This window comes from Martes martes (genome assembly GCF_963455335.1).
Source record: "Martes martes genome assembly, chromosome: 18".
NCBI classification, from domain to species: domain Eukaryota; kingdom Metazoa; phylum Chordata; class Mammalia; order Carnivora; family Mustelidae; genus Martes; species Martes martes.
In genome coordinates this window covers 13,723,217-13,742,051 of record NC_137906.1, presented here as the reverse complement: position 1 = coordinate 13,742,051, position 18,835 = coordinate 13,723,217, and the positions used below count along the sequence as shown (strand labels likewise).

General features: G+C 57.9%; 2 protein-coding genes across 3 annotated transcripts in view; one reads left to right on the top strand and one right to left on the bottom strand.

Moving 5' to 3' along the window:
- IQCE (IQ motif containing E) overlaps nucleotides 1-675 on the bottom strand; it is a 46,154-nt gene extending 45,479 nt beyond the window's left edge. Inside the window, exon 1 of the mRNA XM_080830937.1 lies at nucleotides 518-675. Coding sequence (XP_080687063.1) covers nucleotides 518-553 — 36 coding nt within the window. The 5' untranslated portion in view covers nucleotides 554-675. The remainder of the gene's footprint in view (nucleotides 1-517) is intronic.
- Nucleotides 676-4,140: 3,465 nt separating this feature from the next.
- Nucleotides 4,141-17,915, top strand: BRAT1 (BRCA1 associated ATM activator 1). 2 transcript variants are annotated; one of them, XM_080829832.1, is made up of 14 exons: nucleotides 4,141-4,251; nucleotides 4,900-5,043; nucleotides 9,048-9,202; nucleotides 11,495-11,642; nucleotides 12,078-12,450; nucleotides 12,708-12,827; nucleotides 13,772-13,863; nucleotides 14,561-14,679; nucleotides 14,755-14,941; nucleotides 15,144-15,217; nucleotides 16,077-16,179; nucleotides 16,285-16,383; nucleotides 16,540-16,715; nucleotides 17,013-17,915. In XM_080829832.1, the coding sequence occupies exons 2-14, from the start codon at nucleotides 4,917-4,919 to the stop codon at nucleotides 17,709-17,711; spliced, it is 2,472 nt and encodes an 823-aa protein (XP_080685958.1). In that variant the 5' UTR covers nucleotides 4,141-4,251; nucleotides 4,900-4,916; the 3' UTR covers nucleotides 17,712-17,915. The 2 variants fall into 2 exon arrangements, with proteins under 2 accessions (XP_080685958.1, XP_080685959.1); XM_080829833.1 differs by lacking the exon at nucleotides 4,141-4,251 and adding an exon at nucleotides 4,375-4,502 and having other exon boundaries at nucleotides 17,016-17,915.
- The last annotated feature ends 920 nt before the right edge of the window (nucleotides 17,916-18,835 follow it).

The following is an 18,835-nucleotide window of genomic DNA, read 5'->3' as shown; positions in this document are numbered from 1 at the left end:
TGGAGGCACCTCCTCCGGGAAGCCTTCTCAGACCCGCGCTGGGCAGCGCGCTGTACCCGGGAGCCTGGGGCTTCTTCCCCCCGATTCATCCCCCCACCCCCCTCGCGCATCCGGATGGCTCCGTTCCTCAGCCCCGGCCGCTGCCCTCGCCCCGCAGGCCCGGGTGGAATGGCACTTACGCAGTGGGCTCCGTTGCCCCGCGGACCGCGGTCGCAGGCTCGGCACAGGCCGGGGCCTCGCAGGCGCGGCGCGGCGAGGGTTCAGCGTTCGGGAGGGCTTCCTGGAAGCGGCGGCCTGTGCAGGGGCGGGCGGGGTTTACGGGCCGCTGGGGGCTGGGTGGGGGGCGGCGACGCCCGGCCGGCTGCACGCGGGCGGGGGCCCGAGGGCCGCTCTTATGCGGTAACAATAATGGCAGCTGTCACCCGGCGGCCGCCGGCCGTGCGCCCCTTCCTCTGGCCCGCGCCCGGCCGGGAGAGCCGGAGAGTTGTAGGGAGTGAGGAGGCCCGCCCGCGCTTACCGTCTCCGAGGCCGGCTCCGCGGTGCCTAGCGACATGGCGGCGGCGCTGCCCAGCCGCCCGTCGGCGCTGCCCAGCCGCCCGTCGGCGCTGCGGGCTCGGGTGTCGGGCTGTGCGGCTCCGCTGGCCGCCCGGCAGCCCGCAGCCTCCGGGCCTGCCAGCCCGCGCGACAGCCGCGACCCCGCTGCCATGGCAACCGCGCCGCCTGCGGAGCCCCGGATGTGGCCGGCGCCGGCGAGCCCGGCCGGCGGTGCGCGTGCGCTGAGGCGCCTGCGGGCCGATCCGCAGCGCGCCCGGAGGTGAGGGGCGGGGAGCTGGGGGGTGGATGTCGGAGGTTGGTGGGGAATGTCCCGAGAGCCCGGCCGGTTGCGCTTAACGAACGGTTCCTGGGGTGTGTCCCCCAGCCCTCTCTCGTGGAGGCTCCTCAACAAACCTGTATGCTGGTCACCAGAACGGGATGCTAGTATTTGTTAGATTAACGCTGAAAGGGACAAGGGGCTTGTGCAGTGTCCCGGGCTGCTCCTTCGGGATACATGGCATTCGTAAAGTTATTCTCCCTGATCTCTGTTTTAGGCTCTTGGGTTCTGATGTAGCCCCAGGACAATAAAAAATAATGAGTTTGCACTGCACTCAGTGGCGTCATGAAGATCTTCAGGAGCGCTGGGCTCCAAAGCTTATTTAAATTATTATTAGCAAGTACCATTTGCTCTTGCTCCTTCATACAGGTCTCCAAGGGCACCTACCCTGTCCCCTCACCCAGCTTTTTTCCCCCTGGCCACCTGACATTATCTACAAGAGTATTCTGTGTCTAGATCGTAAGCTGTCTGGGGCAAGGTCTTTGTTTAGTTCACAGCCGTGCCTCCATGCCTTGGAACAGGGTCTGGCTCAGGCAGGTGCTCAATTAATACATATTTGGCATCCAAGGAGTCATGTAACTTCTCTGTGCCGCTGTTTCCTCAAATACAAAGTGGAGAAAAGTGTTGTTGTGAGGCTCCAATTGTAAGGGTCCGTGATCAAAGGAGCGAGACTGATACAAAGCGAAGGTCAAGCAAAGCTTTATTTCACGCCATGCATCGAGAATCAGACTGACTGGTAGGGGCCGTCTCTTACGAAGTCTTACGAAGAGACGATGACGACGACAAGAAGGCCGCTCCGGACAAGGCCGCTCTGGACGAGACCGCTCTCTGACAAGGCCACTCCCCAGACGAGGCCATTCCCCGGAAGGAGGCTGCTCCGGCGAGGCCGCTCTGGAGGAGGCCGCTGCCGAGGAGGCCGCTCCCCGGACAAGGCCACTCTCCGGAAGGAGGGTGCTCTGTCAAGGCCACTCCCCAGACGAGGCCACTCTAGATGAGGCCGCTGCCGATGAGGCCACTGTGGAGCAGGCCGCTGCTGACGAGGCCGCTCCCCAGACGGGCCACTCCCCGGAATGTGGCTGCTCCGGCGAGGCTGCTCCCTGGATGGGGCCGCTGCTCTGGCGAGGCCGCTGCCGACAACTCTAACAGCTCTTACTGCTCTAACAGCTCTTACTGCCCCTACTAGCCTCGCAAACTAAACTTTTATAGAGGCACTTTTAGCCGGGCTATACACAGGTAGCCAATGAGATTGCAATACACAGAGAAAACTGCACAGTCATGCTAGATCTGCCACACACAAAAAAACCCTGCTAGGTTACACACGGGCGGCCAATTGAATTTCAATTTACCCTAGTAGATATATGCGTGCCCCTCTGATTGGATGTCTTCACCTGGCCTGACCCGCCCCTGTATCTAGGCTTTGCAAGGAAGTTCTTCTAGGAGGGGCAGGGTCAATCTAAATTCACTGCAACAAAATGGCTCCCTCTGATTAAGTAGGCCCTTACACAATGAGTCGGTATCTGTAACATGCTTAGTTGCCCGTGCTAGAGTGCGTGCAATGTGACAGACTTCGTTTGATGGGGTGAATGAAGGAACCGCTGTAGTATGGTGTGGCAGAAATGCTTGGCAGGTTATTACTGCTCTAGTTCTGGTACCAACAACTACTACAGGTTCGTGGCCCTCTTGTCCTCTGCGTCCTCACCTGCACAACAAAGGGGTGAGCCACAAGATGGTTCAGAGGCTGTCGCCCCATCAGCAGGAGAAACTGAGCTGGTTATCTTAATGACTCCCATCTATTTCCTCCAGGTATTGCCCACAAAGGGGACAAGAGCTTTTGCTACCTAAACTGCCTATGCAGGTGTACCTCTTGTTCAGCTCCTGGGGCTCTGCAATCCCCTTGCTCTTCTATTTGTGTTGCTTCACTTACTTTCTCTTGTTTAGTTAGAGAGAGACACATCCACTTTTTATCTGCTCTTCTGAATTCTAAAAACTTCTAAAAAGCCTTTCAAAATTTTTTTGTTGGCAAAACCTGTTCTGACCTCAACTCCCTTGCCGACAAAAGTCTGAGCTGAGGCTATGTACAGTGCTTATGTATTCCACTTGGAGTGTATATTAATGCATCTCACGGTGGGGGGGGGGACTTTTAACACATTGGATTATGGCATGAGATACTGCTGGGATTGTAATCTTGCATAAAGTGTGTATACCAGTAACTTCCCTTAAGTGTGAATAGTTACGTGTTCTGATCCACGTGTCCTCAAAAGTTTCAGGTACGAAATGGTGGACCTGTATAATATAGTATTTAACTTTGGAGCCAGACTGCCTGGGTTCAGACCCAGACTGTGTCAGCCCACTAGCTGGGAGTTAGCCTCTCTACCCTTCAGGTTACTCACCTGTGAGGATGGTAATAGTACCCACCCTCCTAGAGTTGGCACAGAAGCACCTGGATTTATGTTAAGTGAAGCACTTAGCACAGTGCTGCTGAAAGATGTTTTTCCCCCACAACTGCTCAATCACGCAAATATTAGTATCCCCAGTTTTACAATGAGGGATCACAATTCAGGGAAGATAACTGTGCAGTCAAAACCTTCTCACCCATGTAGTTCTAAGGGGATGGGGTGTCTGGAGTGCTTACCCATCAAAGTCCATGTTTTTTTAAGTTCTTTTTTTTAGTTTAGTACCCCTAGGAATTCTGCTTTGTATATGGTAATATGTACCTGGTGTTTCCCCAGAAATTTCACTGAAACACTGACACTGTGGGAAGACAAGGCTTGTTCTGTTGCTGTTGTTGTCGAAGCCAGAGGTGGGGCTTGATCTCATGACCTGAGCTGAGATCAAGAGTCAGAGGCTTAGCCCACTGAGCCACCCAGGCACCCCAAGATGAGGCTTGTTTTTGTCCACTGGCTTTGAGTAGTCTGGCACACAGCTGATGGGCCCTGAGGATCCAGTTTTGAGGCCAAAGGACCAGTGACTTCGCCTTAAAGTTGGGGAAGTCCCTTTTCCGTCGTGCAACCCTCCCACCTGCCCCTAGTGCAGACTCTAGGTTCCCGGGCGGCGAGACCACACCTTTTCCGGCCTTGGCCCCACCCCTTCCTCCAGAAAAAGCCCCGCCTTCCGGGCGCAATGCCCCCTGGATCCTCCGCACGTACCACCGGCCTCCCTGTGAGACTGACCGGTGGGGCCCACAGGTGAGGCACTGACCTGGCTTAGCGCTACTCAGTTTGAGCTCGTTCCCCAAGTGTGGGTTCCCGCGGCTCCCAGAGTGGCCTTCCGGGGACTTTGAGGGTCTCCCGTGGCCAGCTGTCCTTTTGCGCGCTCCCGCCAGACCAGGCAAGTGGCACGGTCCGGGGCGGTGCCTGCGGCGGCCGAGGGACGCGGAGCAGGTGAGCCGTGGGCCCCGGGAGCGGTGGCAGCCTGGGCGGCCTCCCGGGTGGAGTCCTGGTCTCGTGCCCCCTCTGCGCCCGTCGGCCGGCCGGGCCGCGGCTGCTCCCTCAGCGAGGGCTCCCTCGTCAAGGAACCAGCATCACCGGGGACGGACTGCGACGGAGTCCCTGCCCACCCCCAGCCTCCCGAGAGAGCACGCCCTGACCGCAGGACTGAGGGGCTCCCGGCCCCTTGGCGGCAGGACTCGCAGGTGCACTTCCCGGCCCGGGAGGGACTGACAGTGGACAGAACGCCTCCGCCTCCCCGCGCTGCTGGCTGCTGGGGTGTCGGATGCAGACGCTCCGACCCCTAGAGAGACGCTGTGCCCCGTGCGCGTGGCTGGCACCAGAACGCGCGCACACACCCCTAACTGGCTCACGCGCTGTCCGAGGTTGGCAGGCCCCGAGCTCCTTAGGCCCCTTTCCAGCCCAGGAGGCCGGAACTCAGGGCCTTGCTTGCTCCTGACCAGCGCCACCCAGGCTGAGGTTTTGCATCACATCCCGGCAGCGCCCTCAGGGGACGACCGTCTTCAGCGCCTGGCCCAAGGAGACACAGGGGCTACCTATGGCTAGCGTGGGTGGGACCTGGCTCTGACGTTTTCTTTGCAGGACTCTCCAGCCTCACCATGGACCCAGAGTGCTCCCAACTCCTCCCGGCTCTCTGTGCCGTTCTGGCAGACCCCAGGCAGCCCATGGCAGATGACACCTGTTTGGAGAAGCTGCTGGACTGGTTTAAAACCATAACTGAAGCTGGTAAGGGGGAGGGTGGTGCTGTTGACTGTCTCCCGGAGGCCAGAGGGTGCCTGTGCAGGGGAAGGGGTGACCCTTTGTTTCCCTTCCTTCACATCCTAGAGAGCCCCTCTGGCTAGTTGGGGACACATCAGGTTGAAGCCTGAGGGAATGAGCAGGGGACAGTTATATCTTGAGGTTCTGATCTGCTCCCAGCCCTGATTCAGGCCTCCTCTTGTTCAGTTAACACTGGGTAACTGCAGAGGAACTTACTTTGTTGTTACTGTTGGCATTTACTTGTTTGTTTCAAGAAACCACTTGTTGTTATTTTGAAACTAATACGGATTCTTTAGGTGAAACTTGAACAACACAAAGGAGTAAAGAGGAAAACTAAACCACTATCAACTTTTTAATTTCTTCTCAGTCCCTTTTCCTAACACATCATAAAGCTGTTTTTATCTTTTTCTTTTTTTTTTTTTTAAAGATTTTTATTTATTTATTGAGAGAGAGAGGACATTTGTGCAAGCGGGTGGTGGGGCAGAAGGAGAGGGAAAAGAGAATTTGAGTGGACTACCCACTGAGTGTGGAGCCCCACGAGGGGCTTGATCCCACGACCCTGAGAGCATACTTGAGCTGAAATCGAGAGTCAGACAATTAACTGACTGAGCCACTCGGGTGCCCCAAAGCTGCGGGTTTTTTTTTTTCCCCCAATATTTTATTTATTTATTTGACAGAGATCACAAGTAGGCAGAGAGAGGGGTGGGGTAAGCAGGCTCCCCCTTGAGCAGAGAGCCCGAAGCTGATGCCGGGCTCAGTCCTAGGACCCTGAGATCACTACCCGAGCCGAAGGCAGAGGCTTTAACCCACTGAGTCACCCAGGTGCCCCAAAGCTGCGTTTTTCTTATAAAAATGAAGTCACACCATAAACATAACATCGTGTTTTGCTCTTTCTCTGTTACCGTTATAATGGGAGTTTTCTGTGTAGAACATGTTGATTTTATCAACTCTGTTCATTCGCTGTGTGAATGGACTATATTTTATATAACCACACCCCTGTCATTAGGTATTTGTGTTTCTGATGCTTCTTATTATAAATAACTCGGCTTTCTTCCTGTGGAAATCTTTTCATGTCGATGGTTGATCTCTTCATGGTTGATCTCTTGGCTGGCAGGGGCCTTAGGATAGAGCCCATGTCAGTAATTTTTGCTCTTCATTTGGTGTATCCTGCTCTTTTCCTCTCCTTGGAGTTGAGCATCTCCGTCTCTCCTCTCTAATACATGCACGAAAGGCTGCATACTTCTCTGGAAGCTTAGTCCTGCACATTTTACTGCGAGGTGCTTCTGTCGTTTGTTTTCGGGTATATCGTACTATCATGGTGTTTTTTTTTCCCCCTCACACACAAGGGATTTAAAAGGGTATCTTTTAGATTCACAGTGTGGGGTTTTCTTCAGTCTTATTACCCTTGACTTCTAACTTGTTTCATTGGACTTGGAAAACGTGCATATTTTGATTTCTCTGTACCCATCAGGGTTTTTATCGTGGTGGAGCCCACAGACAGTTTCCACAGATGCTCTGTAGACATCATACCTACTGTGCTTCTGGTATTTGTAGAGTCCTCAGCTGTGGCCTAGTTTGTCGTCAGATTTTAAAAATTCCTTTCAGACAGGTTTCTTGGAGACGTAATTCCCATACCACGGGCCTGACGCAGAGTGTACAGATGGTTGGTTTTCAGTGAGTTCACAGCCAGGGCGGTACGAGCATTGGCACAGTGTGATTCTGCAGCCCCGGTGCCCCCCTTCCAGGAAGCGGGGTGCGTCCACAGTTCACCTCTCCCCTGGCTTGCCTGGGCTCTGTCGGCCTCGGTGCTCCGCACGATGGCTCTTTATTCAGCTGTCCGTGGTGCAGGCCCGCTGTGTTCTTGCTCATCGCTTTGCTGGATTGTTTTTGAGGTAGGAAAACCCTACCCTGAGATAGTGGATTCAGCAGTTTTTCTCTGAGATTCCGTTCTGTGTCTTCCTCTATGGATCTCGAAGCTAGCTTAGGCCCGTGCGGGTGCAGGCTGTTCCAGCTTTGAATAGCGACGTTCTCCCGAAGGCACCCATCACGCTTTCTGCTTTCACGTCTGGTTTGTCGCCGTTCCTCTTGCTGCCGCCGTGCCCTGGCCGCTGTGCCCCCAGCCCTCTCACGTCATCCTGTTTCCCCGATTCTGGCAAACGCTGCGTGGCTGGATTGTTCTCATTTTTTTTTTCTTTTAAAGATTTTATTTATTTGACAGAGAGATCACAAGTAGGCAGAGAGGCAGGCAGAGAGAGGAGGAAGCAGGCTACCCACTGAGCAGAGAGCCAGATGCAGGGCTCGATCCCAGGATCCTGAGATCATGACCTGAGCTGAAGGCAGAGGCTTAACCCACTGAGCCACCCAGGCGCCCCTGGATTGTTCTCATTTTAATAAGAGCAATTCTTTAATAGACAATCTGTTTCATTTGTCAAGCTAAATGTTCTGTTTGAACCTGTGTTCTTTTGCATTTTCTTTTAGAACTTCCCATACCTTGTCTTTGTTCCTTTTTCCTCCTTTTCTGGCCTCCATTGGATTGATAAAACTTTTGCTTTTAAAATTTTTTCATTTTCTGGTTTTGAAGTTATGCCATCCACTTCTGTTCTTCAGTGGTTACGTTCACACACAAACTGGATTTAAAAAGTCAAAAGTTAAAATAAAGTCAGAGGTTAACTAGAATCTCTGTCCATCCCATCAACACGAGGATCTCAGGGCACTTTATCTCCAGCCCAGCACAATCTTCCGAGTTACCATTCTCTAGAATTTTGATTCTGTCTTGTTTTAAAACCCATCAAAAGTTGTTCCATTTGTAAAGTTGATGCCTTTTAAAGATTTTGTTTATTTGACAGAGACAGAGATCACAAGTAGGCAGAGAGGCAGGCAGAGAGAGAGGAAGGGACGCAGGCTCCCTGCTGAGCGGAGAGCCCAATTCGGGGCTCGATCCCAGGACCCTGAGATCATGACCTGAGCCGAAGGCAGAGGCTTTAACCCACTGAGCCACCCAGGTGCCCCAGTTGATGCCTTTTAGATTCACCCACGTGGTTATTGGTTTCTCGGATTCCTGCTCTCTCTTCTTCACTCCGGTCTTTTTCCTTCTCACTGAACCACAGTCGGTGGTGGTTGTGTCTGCAAGGGCCTCTCAACGGGAAACCCTCCCAGCCTGCGCCCCACATTTCCCTTGGCCCACCTGGGTGCCTTCGGACAGCAGCATTGTGGAGTACAGACATTTCCGGTGCTTGTCTGGGAAAGGATGGCTGTTCCATTGTACTTCTTGCAAACAGTAGTCACAGTGTAAGAGAAAGCATCCATTTGAGAGGGAAGGCGGTCTCCTGCTTTAATTTGCATTTCTCTTTTGTAATCAGCAGCAACAGAAGGCCCGTTCTGGTGTGCTGGGCCCTTGTGTTTCCTATCCTGTCCCTTACCTGATGTGGGGGTGATGCCTTTCTAGCTTGTGCCCTCCCATTGAGTTCAGGTCGTGACTCCTTTGTGGTTGTCGCAAATATTTCCTCCCGTAGGATTGCTAAATCTAACAGTGGGAGAGATAGAGGTCTGGAAGATGCCAGAATGGTCCTTTAGGGGAAGGGCTGGCTGGCTGGGTCGGAGAACGTGCAACTCTTGACGTCAGGGATAGGAGTTTGAGCTCCACTTTGGGTGTAGAGATGACTTAAATAAATAAAACTTAAAGGTGGGGAAGCACTTGGGTGGTCCAGTCAGTTAAGCATCCAACTCTTGATTTTGGTTCAGATCATGATCTCAGGGTCGTGGATCAAGCAGTCATGCTCTGTGCTCGGACGGGAGTCTGCTTGGGATTCTCTCTCCCTCTGCTCCTCCCCCCACTCATTCCTGCGTGTGCGCATGTGCACTCTCTTTCTCAAATAAATAAACTGTATTTAAAAAAAAAAAAGAATGGTCCTTTAGGGCAAGCTGCATCACGGTGCCCCGGTGACCGTCTCTCTGGCTGGGCCTGCCCCCAGGGTCCAGTCTCCTGTTGTTGCAGGAGAACCCCTGCCTCGTGGAGCTGCTGTGCCATGTGCTGAAACCCCAGGACCTGAGTTCCAGAGTCCTCTCCTTCTCACTCCGCCTCACGGGGGTATTTGCAGCCCAGGAAGATTGCTTCCAGTATCTTCAGGTGAGCCTGGGTCCTGCCACCTCAGTGTCCCGCTGAGAAGTGCACAGCTCACTTCTGTGCAGGTGCACAAAACAGGGCGGCCGCCGTGGCCCCTTGGTCTCTGAAGTGCGCTGCCCCGTGCTGTGACTCGTAGCACCAGGTTTTTATTCCTGAGTGGGATCCTTCTTTGAAAAGCTGGCCCAGAATGATGTTGGGGTAAAAGGGTCAGATGTTTGGAATCAGAGCTGGGATTGACTCAGCTCTGACACTTGGCCCGCTGTGTGGACTTGCCCGAGATCATGAGCCCTCTTAGCCTTGGTTTCTTCCTGTGACAGAGAGGAGGGCTGTGCATGTCACAAGGCTTAACCAAGACCACTGGTCTCACACTTGGTCCTGTTGGATGAATGAATGAATGACTCATAAGAATTTCTATGTAGTACTAAGGCATGGAGCTTAGAGAGCCCCCAGAGCCGTGTGTCTTATGGCTCTGCACCCTCCTGCATGGGCACAGCTGGGTTGGTTAGGCGACGCCCGATGGCAGCCTGTCTGGCCCGCGATGGCATCTCTGGGCACCTCGGAGCCTCCCCAGCTTGTGGGAGGGCACATCAGCTTTCTCTGACCCAATGTGCCCAAGGCCCCAGGAAGGCCATGCTGTGATGTGGCTGCTTGAAGAGAAGACAGTAGCGGGGAGGGATGTGTCCCCTCAGTAGCTTTGGGAGGCCGCTTGTGGGCGCTCCTCAGTCCGGCTGTGAGTGTTCTCCAGAGGCACAGCTTGCTGTGGACCCACCTTACAGGGTGTTCTCTGGCCGCACCAATGCGTGTCTTGGGGCATAAATCTGTGCTGGCTGTGCTCGCGTGACACATATGATCACACACGCACACCTGTGGTGCCTTGCGGTTTGTAAAGCTCTTCGGGGTTTGCAGAAGCCCTTTCGTTTCATCCTGGCAGCCCGGCCAGTCAGCAGACCAGCGGTCTTCATTTCGCAGGTGAGGATATGGGGGAGGCCTAATGTAGGAGCCCTGCAGAAGTGGCAGCGCTCACACTAGACCTTCAGGAGTCTGCCGCTGGCTCCCTCAGGGCCGAGGGGCCTGGGCCGGGGACGGGCTCTCAGCTGCAGGGAGAGGCTGCTCTCCCTGCTCCGGAGCCCACGGCACTGGGTGACCTTCTGTTCCCTTCCCAGCTACCCCTGCACAGACTCCTGGGGTGTCTTAAGCGCCACGGGCTCCTCATCAGCCAGCTGCACTTGACAGTGTCCAGGCAGAGGACATGCAGATGGTCGAAGCTAGGCAAGGGGCCGAGCCTCTGTGCCCCGCCTCCCCCTGCTGGCGAGGGGCCCTCACTTTGGGATGGTCCCCCTTCGGAGACAACGGCTCCCACAAGGTGCCTTCCCTGTGAGCCGCCAGCAGTGGCACCCCTTCAGGGGCCCGTGGCCTCTGTAGAGTTAGACTCATGTCCGTGAGCAGTTGGCATCTGTCTCTGGGGTCTCGCTGTCCCAGATCCTGGAGTTGGAGATGATCAGAAGGGCTCCTTGTAGCTTGAGGGTCAGGCCGTAGCTGAACAGGATGCCCTGGGTCCTGGCCCAGGCAGGCAGAGGCTCTGACCGCCGTTGGTTTGGCGCACGGAGGCTCAGAGTGAATGGCTGCACCAGCCAGCAGTGCCTTTGGTAAGAGGCAGCGCCGGGTTTCCCACACACCGTGTGGAAACTTAGCAGTGAATGAGAATGTCACACACCGGCAGCAAATGTAGGACAACGCGTGATAGTCCCGTGGGCATCCACAGCCAGTGGAGCTTGGGTGGGGGTATTAGCCACTGCCAGCTTGGGGGTGGGGTGTCAGCTTTGTGAGGGTGGTGGGCTTGCAGCAGGTGTGCTGAGGCACCGGAGTGGGGGATACCTGGAGGAGGGTGGGTGCCCTGGTGGACCCTGCCTGCTCAGCTCAGGAGTTTGATAGGCTGTGGAGACCTTCGGGGTCCTGGAGCACAATGTCCTGGTCAGAGTTGGACTTTCGGAGGGGAAACTTAACGGTGCTCTTTTCAGGGGAGGATTTCTGAAGTAAACAACCAACAGGGTTGATGAAATTTGATTTATAACCCAGTTCTTCTCCCAAAGCTGTCCCCTGGTCGGCAGACGTGATCTTGCTGGGGCTGCTGGGGCTGGCACTGGTGGTCACCTGCCACTTCCCAGAAGCCTGTGTTGGCAGCAAGTGAGAAAGTCCCAGAGAAGTGCTTTGACCCCCAAACAACAGCAAAACCATCTCTGATCTGCTCTTCTCCTGGAACGGGCCCTGGTCACCTCTTCCTTCTCTGCTTCCCAGCAGGGGGAGTTGCTACCCAGGCTCTTTGGGGAGGCAGGCCCCCTGGGGGGAGCCGCCTGGACTGCCCCCACCGTCCGCAGCGGCTGGATCCAGGGTCTGCGCTCCCTGGCGCAGCATCCCAGTGCCCTGCACTTCTTGGCGGACTGCGGTGAGTCCCCTGCCTGGTCCGCCCTCGGCCATTGGCCTTGCCGCATCCGTGTGACCCTGCTGACATCACGGCACCTTGCTGGGCCACGTTTGCGTGTCTGTGGAAGTGGCTGTGATGTCACAGGGCTGCTGTGAGGAGCATACGGGGTCATGGGGAGTGGGGGGCTGGAGGCCCGAGGTCACTGCGGTTTCCTTAGCTCGCAGGACAGACCCAGCAGTTGGGGTGACTTGGAAATTAATTAGGATCGAAAGGCTCCTCGCAGGGGTCTAAGGCTGCCGCCCTGGGAGCTCTCCCGCTCCGGTGCCCAGCCACTGTGCGGATGGGAGGCAGGGCCGAGCAAGCCACTTGGCTCTGTTACCATATCTGCCCTCTCCCTTGGGTTCTGTCCCAGCTGAACCCCATTTTCTTCTCTCCCCGCCCTGTCCCCGACCCCAGGTGCCGTTGACACCATCTTCTCCCTGCAGGGAGATTCCAGCCTGTTTGTGGCCTCGGCAGCCGGGCAGCTCCTGGTGCACATTCTGAGCTTGTCTATGCGAGGCCCGGCCGAGGGGCTCCCCGGCCTGCAGGCTGATGATTGGCCGGCGTGTGCCCAGAAGATCGTGGGTCACATCGAAGAGTCCCTGCGCTCCATGGCCGCCCCGCAGATCACACAGGCTCTGAACGTCCTGACCACGACGTTCGGTCACTGCCATGACCCTTGGACGCAAGTTTTGTGGGTGCGGCTGCATCCGCTCGTGGCCGCTCTGCTGGAGAAGGACCCCGTGCCAGCTGCACACTCGCTTGTGGATCTCCTCCTCAGTGTGGCCCGGTCAGTTCCTCTGTGGTGCAGCCGGGGTGGGCAGGCATTGGGGGTGCTGTTTCCCTTGGGAAGTCTTAGGGTACCTCTTAGACCTGGGGCTGCAACTCGTGGGCTCACCCAGGGCATGCGGGGGGGCAGGGGATGCCAGAGGGGGTCTGAAAGCCTGCACACCTAGGAAGGACTCTGTCTCCGCTGGACGTACTGGCAGCACGTGGGCTTCGGTGGGCAGGACTGAGAACTGAGTTTCTTTCTGGGCTTCTCTGCAGTTCTCCTGGGCTGAGTTCTTCTAGCTGTGGCCTGTGGGAGACGCTGGCTCAGACTCTGAGCCATCTGAGCCCCACCCAAGCAGGGCTGTTGGCGTTAGGGATCCTGAAACTGCAGGACTGGTAAGGATTGGGGTTTATCTTGTGTGAGGACAGACAGGAGGGTCTCGGGCATGGGCCCCATGGTCAAGGAGCTTTTGGGGAGTTCCTGAAACCAGAGAAGGGTCAGAGGCGGCCAGCAGGGTGTGGCCAGGCCATACTTGGGTCATTGCCAAGGCCTTGCTGGAGGCTGTGGCCTCTGCATGTTGTAGAGACAGAAGAACGTTTTCAAACAAAAGCTTTATAGGTTCCCCAGAGATGAAACAGAGTCTTGGGCTGCTCTGGTCAGAGCAGGGCTAGATTTATACCCAGGATCTGCTTGCTCAGCTGCCCTCTGCTCCCCTCCCAGTGGCCTTAGCATGCTGTGCACATTGCTGGTGTGGGTTCTAGGGGCCCTGGGTAGACAGGAGTGGCTAGAGAGCCTCCCACAGGGAGAGGGAAGGAGGCAGGGGTCCAGAGAAATGCAAAGAAAGAGGGAGTCTTTCCAGGGTTCTGGGCAGATGAGAGGTGGTCACGTTGGCCCACGTTGCTGCCGGGCCTGGGAGGACAGTGTAAGCCTGGCTCTGGGCTCCAGCTCTCCAGATGTTCAGGGAGAGGAATTGGTCTGAAGGGGGAGGACCAGGCAGCCAGCCTGGAGGCAGAATTCTGTGCTGGCTTAGCCTTCCACCTGACCCTGAGCCCCAGAAATGCTCCTGGGAGCTGGGCCTCCCGTCGCCCTGGCCCTTAGCAGACACTGTCCATTGGAGCAGGTGTGGCCCGTCCTTCTAGGGTCTGTTTCTGGGGCCTGGGGAGCTTCCTCGGAGTCCCACGCTGGCGGCCTGTGTGCCGGTGGCCTGAGTGCTGGGCATGGTGCTTGCAAGAAAGCTGTTCCTCAGGAGGGTGTCTGGATGCGACTTGCTGAGGATGTCAGGGGGCAGCCGGCTCAGCCCAGGGCCGAGAAGGGTGCTCACCATGTCCTTTGTGCTTAGTCCACAGGCACTGAGGGCGCAGGCCTTTGCTGTCCTCCTCCAGCCTCTGGCCTGTGTCCTCAAAGCCACGGCTCAGGGCCCCGGACCCTCAGGTATGCTGCTTCCTAAGGGTGGGCAGGTGCAGGAGGGCAGGCTGCTGGGGTCCGGAGCTCATCCTTGGTGGCGGGGCAGGCCAGTAGGCAGCAGGGTACCCCGCTCTCCGCCCTGACTGAGAATGCAGGGTCCTGGGTAGGGCTGTCGCCCTGGGCCTATCTGTTGCTTGTTTCCTGTTCCAACTGTGGGATGAATGGGGCAGCGTCACCCCCAGTGGGTGGTATCTGAGGTGGCCCCAGAGCAAGCTGGGTGGTTGCATGGGCCCGTGCCACATGGCGGTTCCTGGCCCACAATAGGCCCACCAACTGTCCCCTGGATGCGTCCCAATTCTGTGACCAGGGTGGTGGTGGAGTGGTGGCTTCCCCTGTTGTGACTCGTCTTGCTTCTGCTGCACGGTGTGTTGAGGGTCAGCGAAGGGGACCCGCTTGTGCCTGGGACCCCTGTGTTGTGTGTAGGGACCAGTCTGCTGAGCAGCGGGACCAGCCCAGGAACGGGTTGTGGGGAGGACTGGGCTCAATGGCTCATGAGCCCTGCAGACAGAACCAGAGCCCAGGTCTGGCCACCCCCTGTCACCCTGGGCACGTCCCTTGCTGGGAGCCTCCGGTGCTGGTTTCCAGCATGCAGCGGCAGCCCCGAGGCCTACAGGGGCATGTGGGAGGCCCGCTGACTGGGTGCTGCCTCTGGCTGGGCCCGCAGGCCTGCTGGACAGTACCGTGGCTGACTCCATGACGGCCGACATGCTCCTGCCCTCCAAGGCAGCCTGTGTGGGTCTCCTGTGCCGGACCCTGGCCCACCTGGAGCTGCTGCTGCCCCTGGTGAGTGCAGCTTGGGCCCGTGTCCGTGGCAGCAGCAGGACCCGGGGCCTGTGCTGACCCCTCCCTCTCCCCCAGCCCCAGCGCCCCTGCCCCTGGCCTCAGGCGTCCCTGCTGGGGGCTGCGGTGACCCTGTTGCAGCTGTGCGGGGGTTCTGGGAGCCCTGCCTCCGACGCAGGGCGCCAGCTCTGCGCACTCCTGCTGGGCTGTGTGCGGGTCCAGCGGGCGGCCCTCGATTTCCTGGGGACGCTGTCTCAGGAGACAGGTAAGCCAGAGCGCCCCATGGGCCCTGCTTGCCTGCTGCTCTGCTGTGCCAGGACCACCGTCCTCCACGTGTCCTCTCTGGGCAGGGGTGGGATTCGGCCGGCCCACGGGTTCTGTTCCCTGCTTTCCACGGATTGACGTGCTCTCGCGCTGGGGAGGCCCCTGGTGGGGAGGGTTGGGTGCTTCCTCCATGTCTGTCTCAGGCCCCCCAGAGTTGGTGACGCAGGTGTTTGCTGTCCTTCTGGAATATCTCAGGAGCCCAGACTCCAGCCCCACGGTACAGGCACGGGGTGCAGGGGGAGGGAGGGAAGGATGGGGGAGACGTGTGGGGAGCACCCTGCAGGCCTCTCAGAGCAGGGCCTGCTACAGGGCCAGTGGCTTGTTTTTTCCAGATTTATTGGGAGAGAGAACAGGGAGGGGGCGGAGGGAGGGGGAGACAGTGCCAAGCAGACCCCGTGCTGAGCGTGGAGCTCCGTCTCACGACCCTGAGATCGTGACCTGAGCCAGAACCCAGAGTCGGACACTTAGCTGACTGAGCCCTGCAGGCGCCCCCAGAGTCTCTACTTAGAGTGAGGGGCAGGCGGCAGCACAGGTTTTAACCCAGGCCCAGCGATGGGGAGGACTGAGCACCGGGCGGGCTGAGCCATGGGGAGCAGGAAATTAATTCCCCGGGAGAGTGGGGACTGCAGCCAGTCGAGCCCTGCCCTTGGGGTCCAAACTACTTGTCAGCGTTTTCTGCAAACATAGTCCTCATCCTGCCCACGGTGGCTGCGCTCTGGCGGGTGCGGTGAGAGCACCCCTGCCATCGAGCTGGCAGTTGGAGGTGGGGACAGCAGGCTTGGTGGCTTCCTGGGCTTTTGAGGAAAGGGGTCCTGCAGAGTTTGTCCAGTGCAAGAGGGGGGCATCCTGACGGGAGCGGCCGCCTCCTCCTGTCTTGGGCCCCGGAATGCCAGCTCTGCCGCTGCCCAGGGCTCCTGCCTCATAAAAACGAAACCCACTGCTGCCCTCTCCCTGCCCCTGGGGCTCCATCTCGTGTCCCAGAGCGGGGGTAGGAGCACCGGATAGGCAGACCAGGACAGGCAGGCCAGCTACCCCCTCATTGCCCCTGGCCCTGCAGCGCGCTTTGCCTGCTCCAGGTTCTGAAGAAGGCCTTCCAGGCCACGTTCAGGTGGCTCCTGAGTTCCCCCAGGACCCCCGGCTGCTTGGACCTGGATTCCCACGCCCTGCTCTTCCTAAGAGGTAATCTGGGCCCTCCCCAGGTAAAGCGAGGGGGTTGCCGGGGTGAGCGGTTGGGGGCAGGGCGGGCCTGGCCTGGGCCCCTCTGAGCGGCCCCTCCTGCCCCAGAGCTGCTCCCTGTGCTGCAGAAGCGTCTGTGCAGCCCCTGCTGGGAGGTGAGGGACTCCGGCCTCGAGTTCCTGACCCAGATGACCAGACGCTGGGGAGGTGAGTGCCAGGCGGGAGGGGGCCCAGGCTCGGCACGCCGGCTGTCTCCTGTTGGCTTCGGGAAGTAGAGCACCGTGGCTGCCCTTGGAGAAGCGAGGGAGGAGGCTGCAGGCTCTGGCCTTAGTCACAGCCACCTGTGGCCACTTGGACCCCCAGCGCAGGCCGGCTTCAGACACGCGCTCCTCGCTTCGGAGGTGCCCAGGCTCACCGAGCAGCTCCTGCGAGACCCTGAGAGTTACGTCCGAGCCAGTGCAGTGACTGCCATGGGGCAGCTCTCCAGCCAGGGGCTGTGTGTCCCCCCCGCCATCCCTGAGCACCCAGGGGGCCAGCAGGTAGGAGGCGGTGGGTCCCCAGGGAGCTGTCTTGATGTGCAGGGCCCAGTGGGTTGGCTGCCCAGTGTCGGTCGGTCTGGGACCAGGGTTCCGTCACACACATTCTCTGAATCTCTGGCTCTTCTTACAAGCACCCTGTCACTTGGGTGTGGTTACCCTTGTTTGATACATGAGCAAATGGGGCCTGAGGGGAAAAGCAGGTTTCACGCCACACCTGGGGGGCGGGGGGTTGTGTGCCCGTCATTGGGGGCCTGCCTTCCCCTGTCCCCTCCCATTGCTTCTCACTCTGTCCTCCAGAAGAGCGTGCTCGGGGAGCTTCTGCACATCCTGTCCACAGACTCGGAGGGATTCCCACGGAGGGCTGTCATGCAGGTCTTCACCCAGTGGCTGAGGGATAGCCATGCCGACGTGGTGGGGGACACAGAACAGTTTGTGGCCGGCGTGCTCCAGGTGGCCGGCCAGGATCTGGACTGGGAGGTCCGGGCCCAGGGCCTGGAGCTGGCGCTGGTGTTCCTGGAGCAGACGCTGGGCCCGCCCCGCTCCCACTGTCCCTATGCCGTGACCCCACCCGTGGAGGCCCCCGCCGGCCCGCTGACCCAGGCCCTCCAGCCACTCTGCCGAGTGCGGCTCTTCGAGTTCGCCTTCCGTGCCTTGTTTGACTGTGACCGACCCGTGGCGCAGAAGTCCTGTGATCTGCTCCTCCTCCTGAGGGCCAGGACGGCTTCCTCCAGCAGCCTGCAGGAGCCCAGGAACAGCCCCGACGTGGCCTCCGTGGAGGCCGCCCTGCAGAGGTGGCGGGCGGGCGATCAGGCCCAGCCCCTGGGGGACCTGGAGCCCGAGGTTGTGCTGGCCGTGCTGAGGTCGATGGACCTGGAGGGCCTTCGGGGGGCACTGGCCGAGAGCAGCGACCACGTGGAGAAGAGCCCTCAGTCACTCTTGCAGGATATGCTGGCCACGGTGGGCATCCTGGGGGAGAATGAGGCCGACTGCTACTGAGGCAGCCCCGGGCTGACGTGCCCGGGCCCCCCTCCCCTGTGCCTTGGGACCCTGTTGTCCTGAGAGCGCTGGCCAGTCTGGTGGTGCGAGGGATCTTTGGGGAGACCGGAACCAGGTGGGACCAGCCAGGTTGATGAGTCCATCTTGATGTATGATGAAGGAAGTGGCTTGTTTTTTACTCAAAATAAATGTTGTTTGGCAGTGCCACTGAGTTAGCCTGTGTTAGACAGCCCTGGGGGTTAGGTTCTGGGCCTGATGGGGCTTGGAGAAACATCTGCAGAAGGATTTCTCTGCTGAACAGCCACGTGCTTCATGGGTGTGTGTTGGGGCATCTCCACTTGGACCCACTGTGCCCCAGGGATGCCTTGATGTCAGAGAGCCAGTAGCTCAGGCTGGAGCGTGTCCGGCCCTGGATTCCAGCCCCCAGTGATTGTGACCCCGGGTTGGACCAAGGCCAGGCCTCCAGCCTCTGAACCCCCAAGATCACCATACACTCATAGTGACTGACAGCTTGCCGTCTCAGCTGACCGGGCAGGAAGAGCTGCTGCTGGTGGCGTGGCAGGGAGTCGGGACCCGGGCCGGTGCCCAGGGGCTGTATGGCTACACCGGGGCCAGCTCTGCCACCTCCGGGCCATGGGACCCTGGGCATGTCGCTACCTCTAGGAACCTGTTTTCTCATCTGTGAAATGGAGATTCTCCCCTTTGCCTCCCACAGGTAAGTGTCCTGGAGTTCTGAAGCAGCTGGCACGGTCAAGGAAGAACTTTCAAGAGAAATTTAGAAACGTTTTTAATTAAAAGAAAGTAAAAATACAACTTATGAAAGTTTGTGGGATGAAGCAGAGCGCTCAGAGGGAAGGTTACAGCCTTGAGCGCAGAGATTAGGAAATGAGCATCTCAAATCAATAGGCTGTACCTTTGATGAATAGAAAAAGAATAAATCTAAGGCAGAAAGAAAAGGGGAGTCAAAATTGGAGCCAAGATCAGTGAAATTGAAAACAGGACATGAGTAGAGGAAATCACCTAAGCCAAAAGCTGATCCTTTGAAGAGATCAGTAAGTGGAATTGAAAAGCTGACTACGGAAAAGAGAGGGCATACAAAGGACTAACCCCCGAAATCAAAGTGG